Source organism: Dioscorea cayenensis, chromosome 19 (genome assembly GCF_009730915.1).
Source record: "Dioscorea cayenensis subsp. rotundata cultivar TDr96_F1 chromosome 19, TDr96_F1_v2_PseudoChromosome.rev07_lg8_w22 25.fasta, whole genome shotgun sequence".
Taxonomy (NCBI): Eukaryota; Viridiplantae; Streptophyta; class Magnoliopsida; order Dioscoreales; family Dioscoreaceae; genus Dioscorea; species Dioscorea cayenensis.
Genome location: NC_052489.1, coordinates 8217472 through 8232510, shown reverse-complemented (window position 1 = coordinate 8232510; position 15039 = coordinate 8217472). Strand labels below are relative to the sequence as shown.

The 15039-nt window shown below is 33.0% G+C and overlaps 1 protein-coding gene across 1 annotated transcript; it reads left to right on the top strand.

Annotated features, from left to right (window-relative positions):
• The first annotated feature begins 1200 nt into the window (after positions 1-1200).
• Positions 1201-7399, top strand: LOC120284027 (glycine-rich protein 23-like). The gene is made up of 2 exons (XM_039290850.1): positions 1201-1597; positions 7266-7399. Exons 1-2 carry the CDS (start codon positions 1201-1203, stop codon positions 7397-7399), a joined length of 531 nt encoding a protein of 176 aa, XP_039146784.1.
• The last annotated feature ends 7640 nt before the right edge of the window (positions 7400-15039 follow it).

Below are 15039 nucleotides of genomic sequence, written 5' to 3'. Positions count from 1 at the left end.
TTAAAGATAAAGATGGAGGAGAAAGAGCCCGATGAAGAGTTTGATTCTGAGTCATCAAACGCATTTCGTGATTTTTCAAATGGTTACAATTATTGTGTCAGATAACTTAATAAAATATTTATGTTTAAGGAAGAATATTGAAAATAAAATTAATATTTTAGTTATAAAATACGAGGGTTTTAGAATTATAAAAGTGAAGTGTTTGGAGTTATTGAGTATGAAAGTTTTAAGTGTTTTTTGAGTTTGGTATCTGAAAGGTTTCTCAAAGCCTATATGAATAAAAATATTTCCATATGAATAAAACTTCTTCCTCTTACTAATATATCCTTGAACTGATTTGTGCCCTCTTTCCAACATTAACAAAGTTTGGGTCGTTTATTGGTTAAATGCAACCTCACACAGACCTTCAGGTCATTTTTTGATAAAATAAATATTATTGAAATAATAATATTATTTTAACCAACAGATATGCTTTTTAAACCAAATTTATTGGAACAACCTTTGCATATTCAGTATCTTTGTTAGACGAGATCTATATTGAAAGTCTAAGAGCATGCTTATCAGGCATATAATATGATTTTTCAATTGATCTAGCAAAACCTATTATTTTAAAAAACAGGTGCAAGATCGTCTTTGTAATTTTATATTTAATCTGTTGCTTGTTATAATCCATGGACTTCCATATTTCATCACAACGTCAAGTACTCAAGTCTAGACAAAATGAACTGAATTATGGTTCAATGCACCCCAAATTTTACTGCAGACTTATGCAGAGTGTCTTCACTCTATCAGGATCATTCCGCCCTCGTACCAATTATCCATCGTCACAAGAACAGAAAACCAGAACCAGAAAGTTCAACTTAATCTTTTCAAACATCACTCCATGAAGTGTATTAAAAGAACATTATCGCAAGCGGTGAAAGGCTCCAAAGCTCTCAAAAGTAACACCACCAGCAAAGGGAAGTCAGAATGTAATGAGCACCGCATTGGATCTCGTGCCACAAATCAATGCTCTTTCACTGCAATTTAATGCATGACGAGCAAAAAAAAAAAAACTTTCACAATTTTACTCTTTACATTGTTCATGCGTGTCAACACCATTGCATTTACTCCTCTGAGCAGCCAACTACTCAATCTTCTTGTATATAACATGCAGACCGTAATGTTACGTTGCTTGTGTCTGTGTGAGAGAGAGAGGCCATGGGGAAGTGGTTTTTAACTTGTTTGGTGCTAGCTTTGGTTGTAGCCAAAGGATGGTCAAGGCCTCTGCAGGAGATGAAAGGAGGTAAGAGTACCAGTGGTGGAGTTGGTTTGGATGATAAGAAAAACTGCATAGGGATTGGTGGCGCTGGTGGGTTTGCAGGAGCTGGGGTTGGTGGGATTGTTAAGGGAATTGGAGGGGGTATTGGAGGTGGGATTTTTAAGGGCATTGGAGGGGGTATAGGAGGTGGGATTTTTAAGGGTGTTGGAGGGGGTATAGGAGGTGCTGGAGGGCTTGGTGGACTAGGAGGTGCTGGAGGTTTGGGAGGGCTTGGCGGCGCTGGTGGTGGCCTTGGAGGTGGTAGTGGATTTGGTGGAGGACTTGGAGATCTTGGAGGTGATGCAGGAAGCGCCCTTCCTTAAGGACGTGGACATGCATGGGCCATGCATGAAGATCAAAAGAAGAGACAAGTATGAGCTTTTTAGGTGTTCTCTTTTCTTTTGTGTGTGTGTTTTGTGTGTGTGTGTGTGTGTGTGTGTGTGTTTGCATGGAATAAGTGTGACTAGTATGATTTATCCGTTAAGTGCTTGTCTGGTTAGTTTGAAGTTGATGTTGGCTTTGGGATATTGTATTCTTATGTAGTTGAAAGAAATGATATTTCTTGGAGAAGTTTCATGTTATATTGTTATGTGTTGTCTTTGTGCAAGTGTTGTTCCATTTTCTCTTTCTTTTAACTTGCCCAGCGGATTGTTTGCTGGGATAATGACAATGCTTAAAAATATACAGCGCGTAAGATAAATCATATTGTAACTGGTTTAAAATTTAGTGTTAACCATGTGTATTACGTGTGCATTTATTTATATACAATTAAGTATTTTAAAATTTTTAAAGGCTGACATTAGTTAAAACTTAATTATATGGCATTCATCTAACGTTATGCCATATGAAGAATAAATTAAGATGCATTACTGAAATATAAAATAGAGTTAACATGACTATATTGTGAAGGCACAAGGCTTATAAATTATCAAGTTTTTTATTTATTGACAAAAGGACACAGCCACCTCCCCACAAGAGGGTGTGAAGGGAGAGTTAGGTATTGTGTTGCACCAGTTGTGGTTGCTTAACGACCCCTTATGAATTTATTAACTCAGCCAGGCAGTACATAAAATGATTAGAGTTCTACCATGTGCACAACAAAAACATTTATCAGGAACCAAACCAAGTTAATAAATCTTTTACCATACAATACAGGAGAGGAAGGAAACGACATCCACTTATAGAGGATCTAATGAACATTGAGTGAATAATACTGTTACAGTATTCTACAGTAACATCTACAATTTTACATAGTATTGTAAAAGTATTGTTGATAGAAGGATTCGACCTTTAGTCTGCCCGTTCACAATTTTTACAACATTCCACCACACTAAAAATGGTGGTTCATATGATTGTGTGATAAATATAAAGTATATCTGATTATTTGAATAAATTTTGATAGAAACATAAATTTATATAAAATATAATATGTTTAAAACATTTATAAAGTACGTAACAAAATTAATGTTGGGTATGTTAAATATTTAGCATGGCCACATTCGATCTAATCTTCGAGCTCAACCAAGGCCGCCTTCCATTTCTATTGTCCTTCGATCTCCATCCTTACGGAATTTAGGGTTTTATTTGTTTGACTTACAATATATATTATCACATTGTTTTAGTTAGTTACGATTATGAGGCATGAATTCAGCAGTTCAAAACAGAGGGGGGCACGGGCCGACATTTGGCACGGCCCGTCCCGTAACCCGCCCGGAAAAACCCGCCGGATTAGCTGACCCGACGGGCCGGGCTAGCAACTCGTGACCGGCCCGCACTGTAGCAAGCCCGGTTACGGGTTTCTGAACCCGTGACCCGCCTGGTTAACCAAGTTCATCAACCTAGCGGGTTGACCAGGTCAACCTGCCCAGTTATTTTAATGTTATTATCATTTTTTTTTTATGTTCATGGGATTTGAACCCATGAGCTTATAGTTGGAGAGCTAAAACAAACCCACTTGAACTACAATTTTTTACTAGCATTTATTGGAAAAGACTATATATAAATAGGTGTAGGATATAGTCAAAATATTTTATTGGGAAACAACTAAAACTACGGATTACACTGTCACAAATATTTTTTTAAAAACTTTTTTTATACTATACATATATATTTAATTTATAAAAAAAATTAAGAGATCATATAATAAATTAAAAAAAACTATATAAATCAATATGTAAAATATCAAAGTACCAAACAATAAATTTTAATAAATATTAAAAAAAATAATTATTTTGTTAATCGTCATTTGGCTCATAAACACTAAGTCTCTACACATGCACACTCTTTAATTCTTTTAAATAGGGGCACTCTTATTTGTCACATATATATTAGATTATTTTGTTTCAATTTATAAAATAAAAAATAAAAAAATTGTTTTAAATTATGTATATCAATTTATAGAAAATATATATTAGTAAAAAAGGAATATCTTTGAATAATGGTTAACACCATATTATTTTGATTAGTAACTTTTTTTCTCAATGACAACATGATGAGCACAATAATAATAACCCTATAATTAGAGACCAAAGTGAAATATGAGAACAAAACCTAATTGTAATAAATACATAAGTTGATGATAACTTCAATTTAAAATAAAAATACTACTTGATATTTAATTTTTGTTGCACTTAAAAATGTGTGCTAATACTTTAATTTGATAGATAAATAAATTAAAATATTAATTTTTTATTCTTTTTAAAATTATTTTGATATGTCTCAAAATTTCTTAAGTTATTATAAATTATTTAAATTTTTTGTTGCTGTTTGGGATTAAATTTAAAAAATATATATATTTTGCAACTTCTTTATATCCATTTATGTTCTATACTAGGATAAAAAAGGTTTGTAGGTCAATTGGTTAGTTTATCAATTCTCCATGTGTTCGAATCCTATCCACACCAATTTTTTGAAATTTAACAACTTTAACATGTAAAAAAATGTTTTAATTTAATAATAAAGTATTATTTAATATAATAATAATTGTAACAACCCGTCGGGTCAAATGGGCCTGGCCCGGACCCGGCGGGTTGTGTGTAAAGCCGGGTCGGGTCCTGTCCATGTTATTAGTAAACCAGACCCGACGGTTCTACCGGGTCAATCCAGCTCGGCGGGTTTTCCCTGTAGCACGGGCCAGTTCCGATTCCTGGTCCGGTTTCCGGTTTTCGGTGAACCGGATCCGGCGCGTCAAGCCTGGTTAACCGGCCCGTGCCCACCTTTAGTTCAAAATAGTTTCAAGAATTAGTCATTTACAGTAGGAAAGATTAGAAAAAGACAAGACGAGACCATAGCAAATCAGGCTTTGAGATGATGATCTGACCCTCACAAACTTCAATGCATATATTTATTATGACAAAACATAAAATTTGGGTGCAAGTATTGCACTATATATTTATTTGTGGACAGAAAAAGAGAAAAAAAAAACTCATAGGCTAGCAAGTTTCAAAAGGACGTCAAGGCCTCTGCAATTTCCCTTCTACCCAAAATGGGTATAGTTTTTTTTTTTTTAAACCCCTCTTTCCTCTTGGGAGTTTTATAACTTCACATTTTATTTTTTTGTTTTCTTTTCACCAATACAACTGTTTAATGGCCAAAGAAGAACTGTGAGCCCCACCCATTAAATTAGATCCTTGCCGTCAATGCAAGCTTTTTCAATCAGAGCCATTGATTTATAAGATTTTAAAACCCTTGCTCTTATCCTTACGGTTACCAAATATCACGATCTGATTGCAGCTCCACCGCCACGACCTATTATAAAAAAAAACCCTAGCCCTCATTTCCGTTCCCTTCATGGTGGTGCCGCCGGCAAGGACTAGCGGATCTTCTTTTCGAGAGTTTGTTCGCTTCTTTCAAGATAAGATCCTAGAGCTTTGTGCATAATATTAATGATTATTAATACCGATTGTCTCTAGATTTCTTCCTTTCTGAACCCTAAAATTTGTTCTCATTTGTGATTCACCTTTAATCCTTAGATTTAGCCCTTGAGTTTCTAGGGTTTGTTCCCAATTTATAGTTTGAAAGAGTTTTGTTTCTCTTTTGATGTATGCACCTAAGCATATTCTTAGGATCTTTGACCGTGATGCTTGTATGGATTTAATCACGTCTCAAGGATGAGATTTTGCATGATATATTTGATGTAATGTGAAGTATAGTTGATTGAGGTATAATCTTTCGCCATGAGAAAGGAATTGTTAGTTAATTTAATTTGAGAGGTTTCAGATTTTCGTTTTTGACAATAGCAGAAATCCCTCTCCAATTTTAGAGATCTTAGAGGAAGAATTTGAAGGAGAGTAAAATATGAAAGTTGTAGATTTTTAAGTTATCTAAATAATTGCAAAATTTCAGATTTTATGCATCTGTAGTTTGTGAGATATAGCCTCATTAGTATAATTGTCTCGGATGATATTTCTGTACAGAATTTGAAGAATCATGGCCAATTTTGATAATCAGGGAGATTGAATTTGATAAGGTGAAAAATAAGAAAGTCGTTCAGTTTTGAGTTGTATGATTGTCAGTAAAATTTCATTAAGTTTGGAGTTGTATGTTAAGAGATATGCATATTTTAATAGTATATGTCTGAATTTTAATTTTGCAGAAATAGTTAGAGACTCAATTGAATGTTATAAATTGAGTAGTACTCTAAATTATGTGAATTTCGGCTATGTCATAGTGTTAGGTGTCTATTATTCCCAGAATTTTTAAATTTGTGATTTGGAAAAGTGTGAGTGAAGTTTTGAGGGTTTTAGTACTCATTGATCATGTTGGAATTATTGATTTGGCTCTTAGAGTGGGTAATTGCTATTGTACCCTCACAATAATCAATATTTGGGGGTGTAGAATAATAGTTTGAAATTTTTGCATTTGTACCCTTCTAAAAATCTTTATATATATATATATATATATATTATTGCTTGTTAGCCTCGATTTTGTTATTTAAAGCTAATAGGATCTCTTCCCAAATATAGGACATGCCAAAGGTGTAAGGTTTGAGAGTATTTTTGGCCGTTAAACAGATAAGTATCCCACATATAAATCCTATTATATGTATATACTTGAAAATTCAAGTTTTGTGAACTTTTGGAATTTTTAAAGAAAATTACTGATTATTTTTACATATATATTTTGAATTATTTATTTATTATTATTTTTGGAATTTCCTAAATTATTTGAAATTTTGAGTTAATGATATTTTATTTTAGATTAGAATTATCTGAAATGATTAAATATTTATTTTTAAATTCGGATTATTTAATTTGTAAAATTTAAATAGTTTATCTAAAAATGTATTACTTCAATTATGAATTTTAGATATGTTTTTAATTAATTTTTTATTAAAGAATATTTTTATTTTTATTATCTGTTCGTGTTTGTAATCCATTGACTAGTGTATTTTGATATGACAAAAATGGGATCATGTTACTGTAAATTCTTGTACTTTGCTTGTTTTGAATTTTGTTAGTTCATCGTTTTGTGAACAGAAAGTATTTTGACATAGAAACTAGTCCCCAAATAACATTGCAATAACCCTGTCACTTGGGGCAGTGTTATCAAACCCGGACCGGCCCGGCGGTTCGACCGGTCGACCCGGTGACCCAGTGACTAAACCGGTCCGGGTCTCTAATTAGACCGGACATGTAATCAACCCGGTGTGACCCGGCCAAACCCGGTGCCCCGGCCAGATTTCAATGACCCGGGTGGGTTAATGCTTGTTTATAAAATGACATTTTCATCCTTTTATTTTTGTATTGTTTTTTATATGTTGGAGGGTAAAGATGTAATTTTATTTAAATGAACCCTAAAATGAAAATCAAAACTTGAGACTTGAGAGTTGAGACTCAAGATAATGGTATATTGTTTTGAATTTACAATTAGATAAATTTGATTTGTAGATATTAATCTTGTTATACATAAATTAAATTACATAATACATATGGAGTTTAAAGTTTAAACTTTTGATATAATGCAGATGATTTGAATATGGATGCAATTTTTAATGAAGATGATGATGATGACGATGATGAGAATCATGAGACAAATGGCATTGAAGCAAATCTTGGAACCAATTCTATTTCTCCTTTTCCTTGGCCACCGATGGATTGAATATATGTTGATGTTTAGTTCGAAATTTTCTTATGCATTGGATTAGATTTGACTTGATGTTAAATTACAAAAATTTGAACTTGTGTTATGGATAGTTTGATGTTGAGTGTGGTTTGAATTTTGAAACTTTGGTGGTTTGAACTTTGAAGTTTTGTAACTTTTGTTATGTATTGGATTGAGTTGGTTTGATTAAATTTGAAATTTCACTATGGATTCATATGATATTGTGTTGTGTTTTGTTATGTATGGAATATTTGAATGAGTTTGATATTAGGTTGAGTCTGTTATGTCATGTAGAGCTTGAATTTTGAAATTTTATTATGTATCGGTTTTAACTTTTATGCTTGTCATGTATTTTTACAATTTATTTTTGTCCCTTCAAATTATTTATTTGATAAAAAATAATAAATAAATGTTATATATTATTATATAATTAAAAACTAATTTATAATTTTAAAAATAATATTTAAAAATAATTTTATTAACCCGGCATTGACCCGAATGACCCGGCTGTTGAACCAGTTGAATCGAGACCCGAAGACTAGACCGGGTCGATGTCCGGACCGGTTTTGATAACATTGACTGGGGGTTAAACACTGACCGTGTCGACACGTATTTTATTCTAGAAACTATAGTTTCCCACCGCTTTCCGTCGGTGAAGAATAACGGCCTCTGATAATTTTGGCTCGGGGTCACCGAGGGTAAAAAATATGACTTTTGTTAAATTTTGTCTCGGGTCACCGAGGGTAAACATATGAATTTTGTGATTTTGTTTAGGCAATAGTTGTTTTTGGGACCTATATGCTCAGTTTTGACATCTTTGTTTACCTGAAATAATTCTGGTTACCGATTTTCTCATTTTGATAAATTATGATTTTGTGTAAATGATCCCAATATTTTTAGTTGGTGCTTACTGGGCTGTCAAGCTCATAAATTTTGTTGATTTTTTTTTCAGATCAGGAGTAGAGGTTAGTGGAAGATAGCTTAGCAAGGTTCGTTGGGCCATCTCCGTTTTATTTAGCTTGTAATAAGTCCTGATTGTTGTGGGCCTAGGTTTTATTTGAATAAGTTTATATTGTTTTTTTGCAATCCACTGAGTTTGATTTTTGTTCTGTTTTGGATCAGGTTTTGTGGCCTTGTATGTCTACTTGGTTTCGGCCTTGTAGGTGTACGGCTGTTTGTCTGCGTCCCAGGTCCATAAAGCTGGGTTCGGGGCGTGACAAATTTAGTGGTATCAGAGTGATTTAGTAAAATTTTGATGATATTAGTGTAACTGATAGAGAGTTAAATTCCGTAGTGTTATGGAAACTTGAACTTAGAAAGTCTAATTGCAATATGAATGTATTTTCCTATTAATTTGATGCTATTGTGCCCTTCTTTTCTTGGATTTATTTATAACAGAAAATAGTGGGGCTTAGTTCTAGTTTTGACCTAACCTGTAGCTTTGATTTGCATCTTTGAGCTTCTGTCCTTGATTAGTCTTCCGTTACTGATATGGTGTTTTAGCATCTTTCGAGGAAAGTCTACTAGCGACCCAATTTATTCTTAGTATAAAAAAAAAAAATCTTGTGGTCATGTAACATTGGTAATTAATTAGCATGTTTCATTAGTTACCTCCCTGCATTACTTTTCTTGGACCTTCATAGTTTATAAAATTGACAATCTTATGTTCCTCTATTTGCTTTTTACTTAAACGCATTGGCTAGAATTGCATGTTATAGTATTTATTTTGATAATTTGAATTGAGGGAAAAATATATATATATATATATATATATATTGGTTAGAATTTGTGATTTGATCTCGTAGGATAGCATTGTATTGGGAATTGCTTGACATGGCCTTTTGATATAAAGAGAATAAGGGATTTAGAATTTTGCAGATATAATGATTTGGGAGAGAAGGAAAAAAATGATTATAGTTGAGTTCTTGTACTGTTATATAAAGAACATCGGAGTTGTGACTTTCAGGATTTTGATTTGAGTTTCCTGAAATTATGCCCTAAATTCAAAGACTTAGAAATAGAATTTGGAGAAGGTTACAACTAGAAAATTTTATCACTTTTCATAGCTAATCACCTGCAAATTTTTGAAGTTATTGGATTTGCAACCGATGAAATATGTTCGCTTAAGTAGAACCTTCTTGGATGTTGTTATTGTGCAGGACACGAGGAGAGAATTGTATTTTTATGATTTTAGAGGTTGAATTGGCCAAAGTATAGAATACAAAGAAAGTTTTTTGTGATCTTAGCCATATGTCTATAAAATTTCTCTATAATTAGATGTATGTGTTGGATGATATTCATCATTTGGTAAAAGCAAGCTGAAGTTTAAATGTACAAAAATTTGGTGAATTTCATGTTGATGCTATAATTTGAGATGGGATAAGAATATTATGGAACTTGATCAAATTGTAGGTTGGTGAGTCTAAATTTATTTGAAGAGGAATTATGATGTTTGACAAGTTAAATATTACTATAATAAAAAAAAGAAAAATTTCCCAGAGGTTAATGTGTGCATGTTCCTGCCCTTTGCTTGTTTTGTTGGGTAGTATTTGGTGCTTTGAGTGGCAAGATAATGATTGAAATTTTTTTGAGGAGGAAAAAAAAAATTCTTATAATTCGATACTTTTCTTCGGTTTTCTTGAAACTAAGAAGAGGCTCTGAATGATATATTTGACATCTTCGTGTGTTCATTTGTATTGATTTTTGTGAATTAATGGTCAATTTAGAGAATCATTATGTACTTGGAAGGTGAATTAAGCTCCATTGATGTAATGCTACAAGCAAAAAGATGTAAAGGATCATACTATAGTGTTTAGGAAGATTTAAGCAATTTTGATGATTAGACTCCAAATATTTGATTGTGGATAATTCAAGAATGTTTAAGCTTGGTAGATACTTGGTGGCTCTTGGTTGGTTTTAATCTGCTTATGTTTTTTTTAATCAATGAGAAAATTTTAGAGTGTTCAAATATTGTTTTGGACTGGAGTATATGTATAATTTTGATGTTCTGATGTTTGATGGGTGTAAGTTTGATCTATGAGAATCATGTCAAGCGATTTTAGTAGGCAACATAGTTTCCAGTGGATGAGAAAGAAACTAATGGCATTTTAATATTTTCTAAACTTGTTTGATTTAGCCATCATATCCAGGAATTAGGGATTTGAATCGAGGTTTGATAGATTGCGATGATGGCAATGAAATTACGGTTTTAATTTCTTTTGAAGTCAAATGGCAACAAACACATGATAATATATGCTCAGATTGATGTTTAATAGGGGATGCCAAGGACATTGAATTCTATTTTATGTTTGATATTAGTTTGAGACAAACCTAAGGTTGGTTTATTGTTTACTTGTTGTGACCATCATCCTTAGAAGTATCATCAATCAAGTTTTGTTAAATCCATTGGTCTTGAATCTTATTAGCTAATCTGATGACACACAAACCTTTATATGGTCCGAATCATACTGGATGTCTGCTTTGATTGATCAGATTTGAGTTTAGAGGACTAAACTATTTTAAAGGAGGGGAGATTGTGAGCCCCACCCCTTAAATTAGATCCTTGCCGTCAATGCAAGCTTTTTCAATCAGAGCCATTGATTTATAAGATTTTAAAACCCTTGCTCTTATCCTTACGGTTACCAAATATCACGATCTGATTACAGCTCCACCGCCACGACCTCTTATAAAAAAAAAACCCTAGCCCTCATTTCCATTACCTTCATGGTGGTGCCGCCGGCAAGGACTAGCGGATCTTCTTTTCGAGAGTTTGTTCACTTCTTTCAAGATAGGATCCTAGAGCTTTGTGCATAATACTAATGATTATTAATACCGATTGTCTCTAGATTTCTTCCTTTCTGAAACCCTAAAATTTGTTCTTATTTGTGATTCACCTTTAATCCTTAGATTTAGCCCTTGAGTTTCTAGGGTTTGTTCCCAATTTATAGTTTGAAGGAGTTTTGTTTCTCTTTTGATGTATGCACCTAAGCATATTCTTAGGATCTTTGACCGTGATGCTTGTATGGATTTAATCACGTCTCAAGGATGAGATTTTGCATGATATATTTGATGTAATGTGAAGTATAGTTGATTGAGGTATAATCTTTCGCCATGAGAAAGGAATTGTTAGTTGATTTAATTTGAGAGGTTTCAGATTTTCGGTTTTGACAATAGCAGAAATCCCTCTCCAATTTTAGAGATCTTAGAGGAAGAATTTGAAGGAGAGTAAAATATGAAAGTTGTAGATTTTTAAGTTATCTAAATAATTGAAAATTTTCAGATTTTATGCATCTGTAGTTTGTGAGATATAGCCTCATTAGTATAATTGTCTCGGATGATATTTCTGTACAGAACTTGAAGAATCATGGCCAATTTTGATAATCAGGGAGATTGAATTAGATAAGGTGAAAAATAATAAAGTCGTTCATTTTTGAGTTGTATGATTGTCAGTAAAATTTCATTAAGTTTGGAGTTGTAGGTTAAGAGATATGCATATTTTAATAGTATATGTCTGAATTATAATTTTGCAGAAATAGTTAGAGACTCAATTGAATGTTATAAATTGTGTAGTACTCTAAATTATGTGAATTTCGGCTATGTCATAGTGTTAGGTGTCTATTATTCCCAGAATTTTTAAATTTGTGATTTGGAAAAGTGTGAGTGAAGGTTTGAGGGTTTTAGTACTCATTGATCATGTTGGAATTATTGATTTGGCTCTTAGAGTGGGTAATTGCTATTGTACCCTCACAATAATCAATATTTGGGGGTGTAGAATAATAGTTTGAAATTTTTGCATTTGTACCTTTCTAAAAATCTTTATATATATATATATATATTATTGCTTGTTAGTCTCGATTTTGTTATTTAAAGCTAATAGGATCTCTTCCCAAATATAGGACATGCCAAAGGTGTAAGGTTTGAGAGTATTTTTGGCCGTTAAACAGATAAGTATCCCACATATAAATCCTATTATATGTATATACTTGAAAATTCAAGTTTTGTGAACTTTTGGAATTTTTAAAGAAAATTACTGATTATTTTTACATATATATTTTGAATTATTTATTTATTATTATTTTTAGAATTTCCTAAATTATTTGAAATTTTGAGTTAATGATATTTTATTTTAGATTAGAATTATCTGAAAGGATTAAATATTTATTTTTAAATTCGGATTATTTAATTTGTAAAATTTAAATAGTTTATCTAAAAATGTATTACTTCAATTATGAATTTTAGATATGTTTTTAATTAATTTTTTATTGAAGAATATTTTTATTTTTATTATCTGTTCATGTTTGTAATCCATTGATCGGTGTATTTTTGATATGACAAAAAATGGGATCATGTTCATCAGTAAATTCTTGTACTTTGCTTGTTTTGAATTTTTGTTAGTTCATCGCTTTTGTGAACGTAAAGTATTTTTGACATAGAAACTAGTCCCCAAATAACATTGCAATAACCCTGTCACTGGGGGTTAAACACTGACCGTGTCGACACGTATTTTATTCTAGAAACTATAGTTTCCCACCGCTTTCCGTCGGTGAAGAATAACGGCGTCTGATAATTTTGGCTCGGGGTCACCGATGGTAAAAATATGACTTTTGTTAAATTTTGTCTCGGGTCACCGAGGGTAAACATATGAATTTTGTGATTTTGTTTAGGCAATGGTTGCTTGGGGGACCTATATGCTCAGTTTTGACATCTTTGTTTACCTGAAATAATTCTGGTTATCGATTTTCTCATTTTGATAAATTATGATTTTGTGTAAATGATCCCAATATTTTTAGTGGGTGCTTACTGGGCTGTCAAGCTCATAAATTTTGTTTATATTTTTTTTCAGATCAGGAGTAGAGGTCAGTGGAAGATAGCTTAGCAAGGTTCGTTGGGCCATCTCCGTTTTATTTAGCTTGTAATAAGTCCTGATTGTTGTGGGCCTAGGTTTTATTTGAATAAGTTTATATTGTTTTTTTGCAATCCACTGAGTTTGATTTTTGTTCTGTTTTGGATCAGGTTTTGTGGCCTTTTATGCCTACTTGGTTTCGGCCTTGTAGGTGTACGGCCGTTTGTCGGCGTCCCGGGTCCATAAAGCTGGGTTCGGGGCGTGACAAGAACCATATTTCCAGTGACTGCAACATGAGTAGATATAACAAAGCTGGTGGGTAAGATGGAAATAGTGGTGGGTACGGGTCGGTTAACCAGCATGACAAGTCTGACTAATTGGTTTATGGTTCACTGGCCCCCCCGACTTGGACCTGGTCTGGCAAGGGTATAAAACCTGCAGGTCTTGGTTGACACGTCTAACCTGATGGGTTCGAGTCACAAGGAGCCGGACTCGAAAGCAGTCCGACTCCCTGCTGACCTTGCTGGTAGGGCTAAGCCATCGCGTTGAGCCTGGTGGGCTCTAGTCTTTTCCCCCATGCCGATGTTGCATGGTTCCCCTTCCAGCCCGGTGCTTCTACACCACAACCTTTCTTTCTCTTTGCCAAAAAATCAGTCGAGAACCTATAACAAACTAGTACATGAATTAGAGATGACCCACCATGCACAAGAGTAACGAATAAATGAAGCAAACACCAGCACAATCCAAGTGTGAATCTCCAAATAATTGATGTTTGGAATTCCTGCTTACAAGAAAATCATAGATACATCAACTCAAATCAATTCAAATTTGCCCTAAATTATCCCAAAGTTTATTACAAGATGGAAACCAGTTTTTTTTTCTTCTTATTTTTCTCTTTTCCGCCTCTGCAAAAGTATAGATTCAATCTTGAATCACCAAATTATTCAAAATAATAGAAAGAAATGATCTTTCAAAAGTCTCAGAACACCAATCTCAAATCACCAACTCATTCAAATTCAAAACCATCACCAAATCTACATAAACCCACTCAAAAACACATCACGGTCATTGTGGGATCGAAAATATGCGTCTAGCATCATGAAGAAGACACCATATGATATATCGAAACACAAATATCATATTTGTTTTGTGGATTCTTCCATTTCTAATAGAGGCAAGCCTCTATTATTAATTACCCCATATTAGAATCTTAGGAACCTCCGATTAAGGGCAAAAGTACAAGTAAAAGGGCAAGAAGATTTGCTAATTATAAATTTTGTTATTTTATTGCATATATTTAATACATCATTTATGTCATTATATGAGTTTATATATATATATATATATATCACATATCGTTGCCGCTGCCTGTGCCTTGCTATCGCGTTGCATGCTTTGCTGTTGTATGCGATAGGCATCTCGTTATCGCTTTGAAATTTATTACTACCTTTGGGACATAAATTTTAATCATTGACTAACCCATGGTGTTGCTTTGGATCGAAAGAAATGTTGTTCAAATACCACACTTTATATACATCCATACTTATGTTATCTCTCTTATAGTGAGCTATGCACTTTTGAATTTATATATGTACATGCATGTATCTCATTATTTTTTAAGAGAGTTCGATGTGTATCTCTTGTGTAGTGGGACCCATAATTTATATATTTTTTTTATTATTTATTTTTTTTATTATTGTATACATTTTTTTGTTATTTTTCCTCTCATGCATGTGAGCATGCTTTCTCATTCTTTTATTATTATTATTATTTTATTTCATGCCATGCCCCTTTT

Excerpts from the sequence above, each read along its gene's own strand:
- LOC120284027 (XM_039290850.1), top strand. The coding sequence starts at position 1,201 with ATGGGGAAGTGGTTTTTAACTTGTTTGGTGCTAGCTTTGGTTGTAGCC. Across the intron at positions 1,598-7,265 it reads AGGACTTGGAGATCTTGGAG|ATGATTTGAATATGGATGCA; the intron begins GTGATGCAGGAA and ends GATATAATGCAG.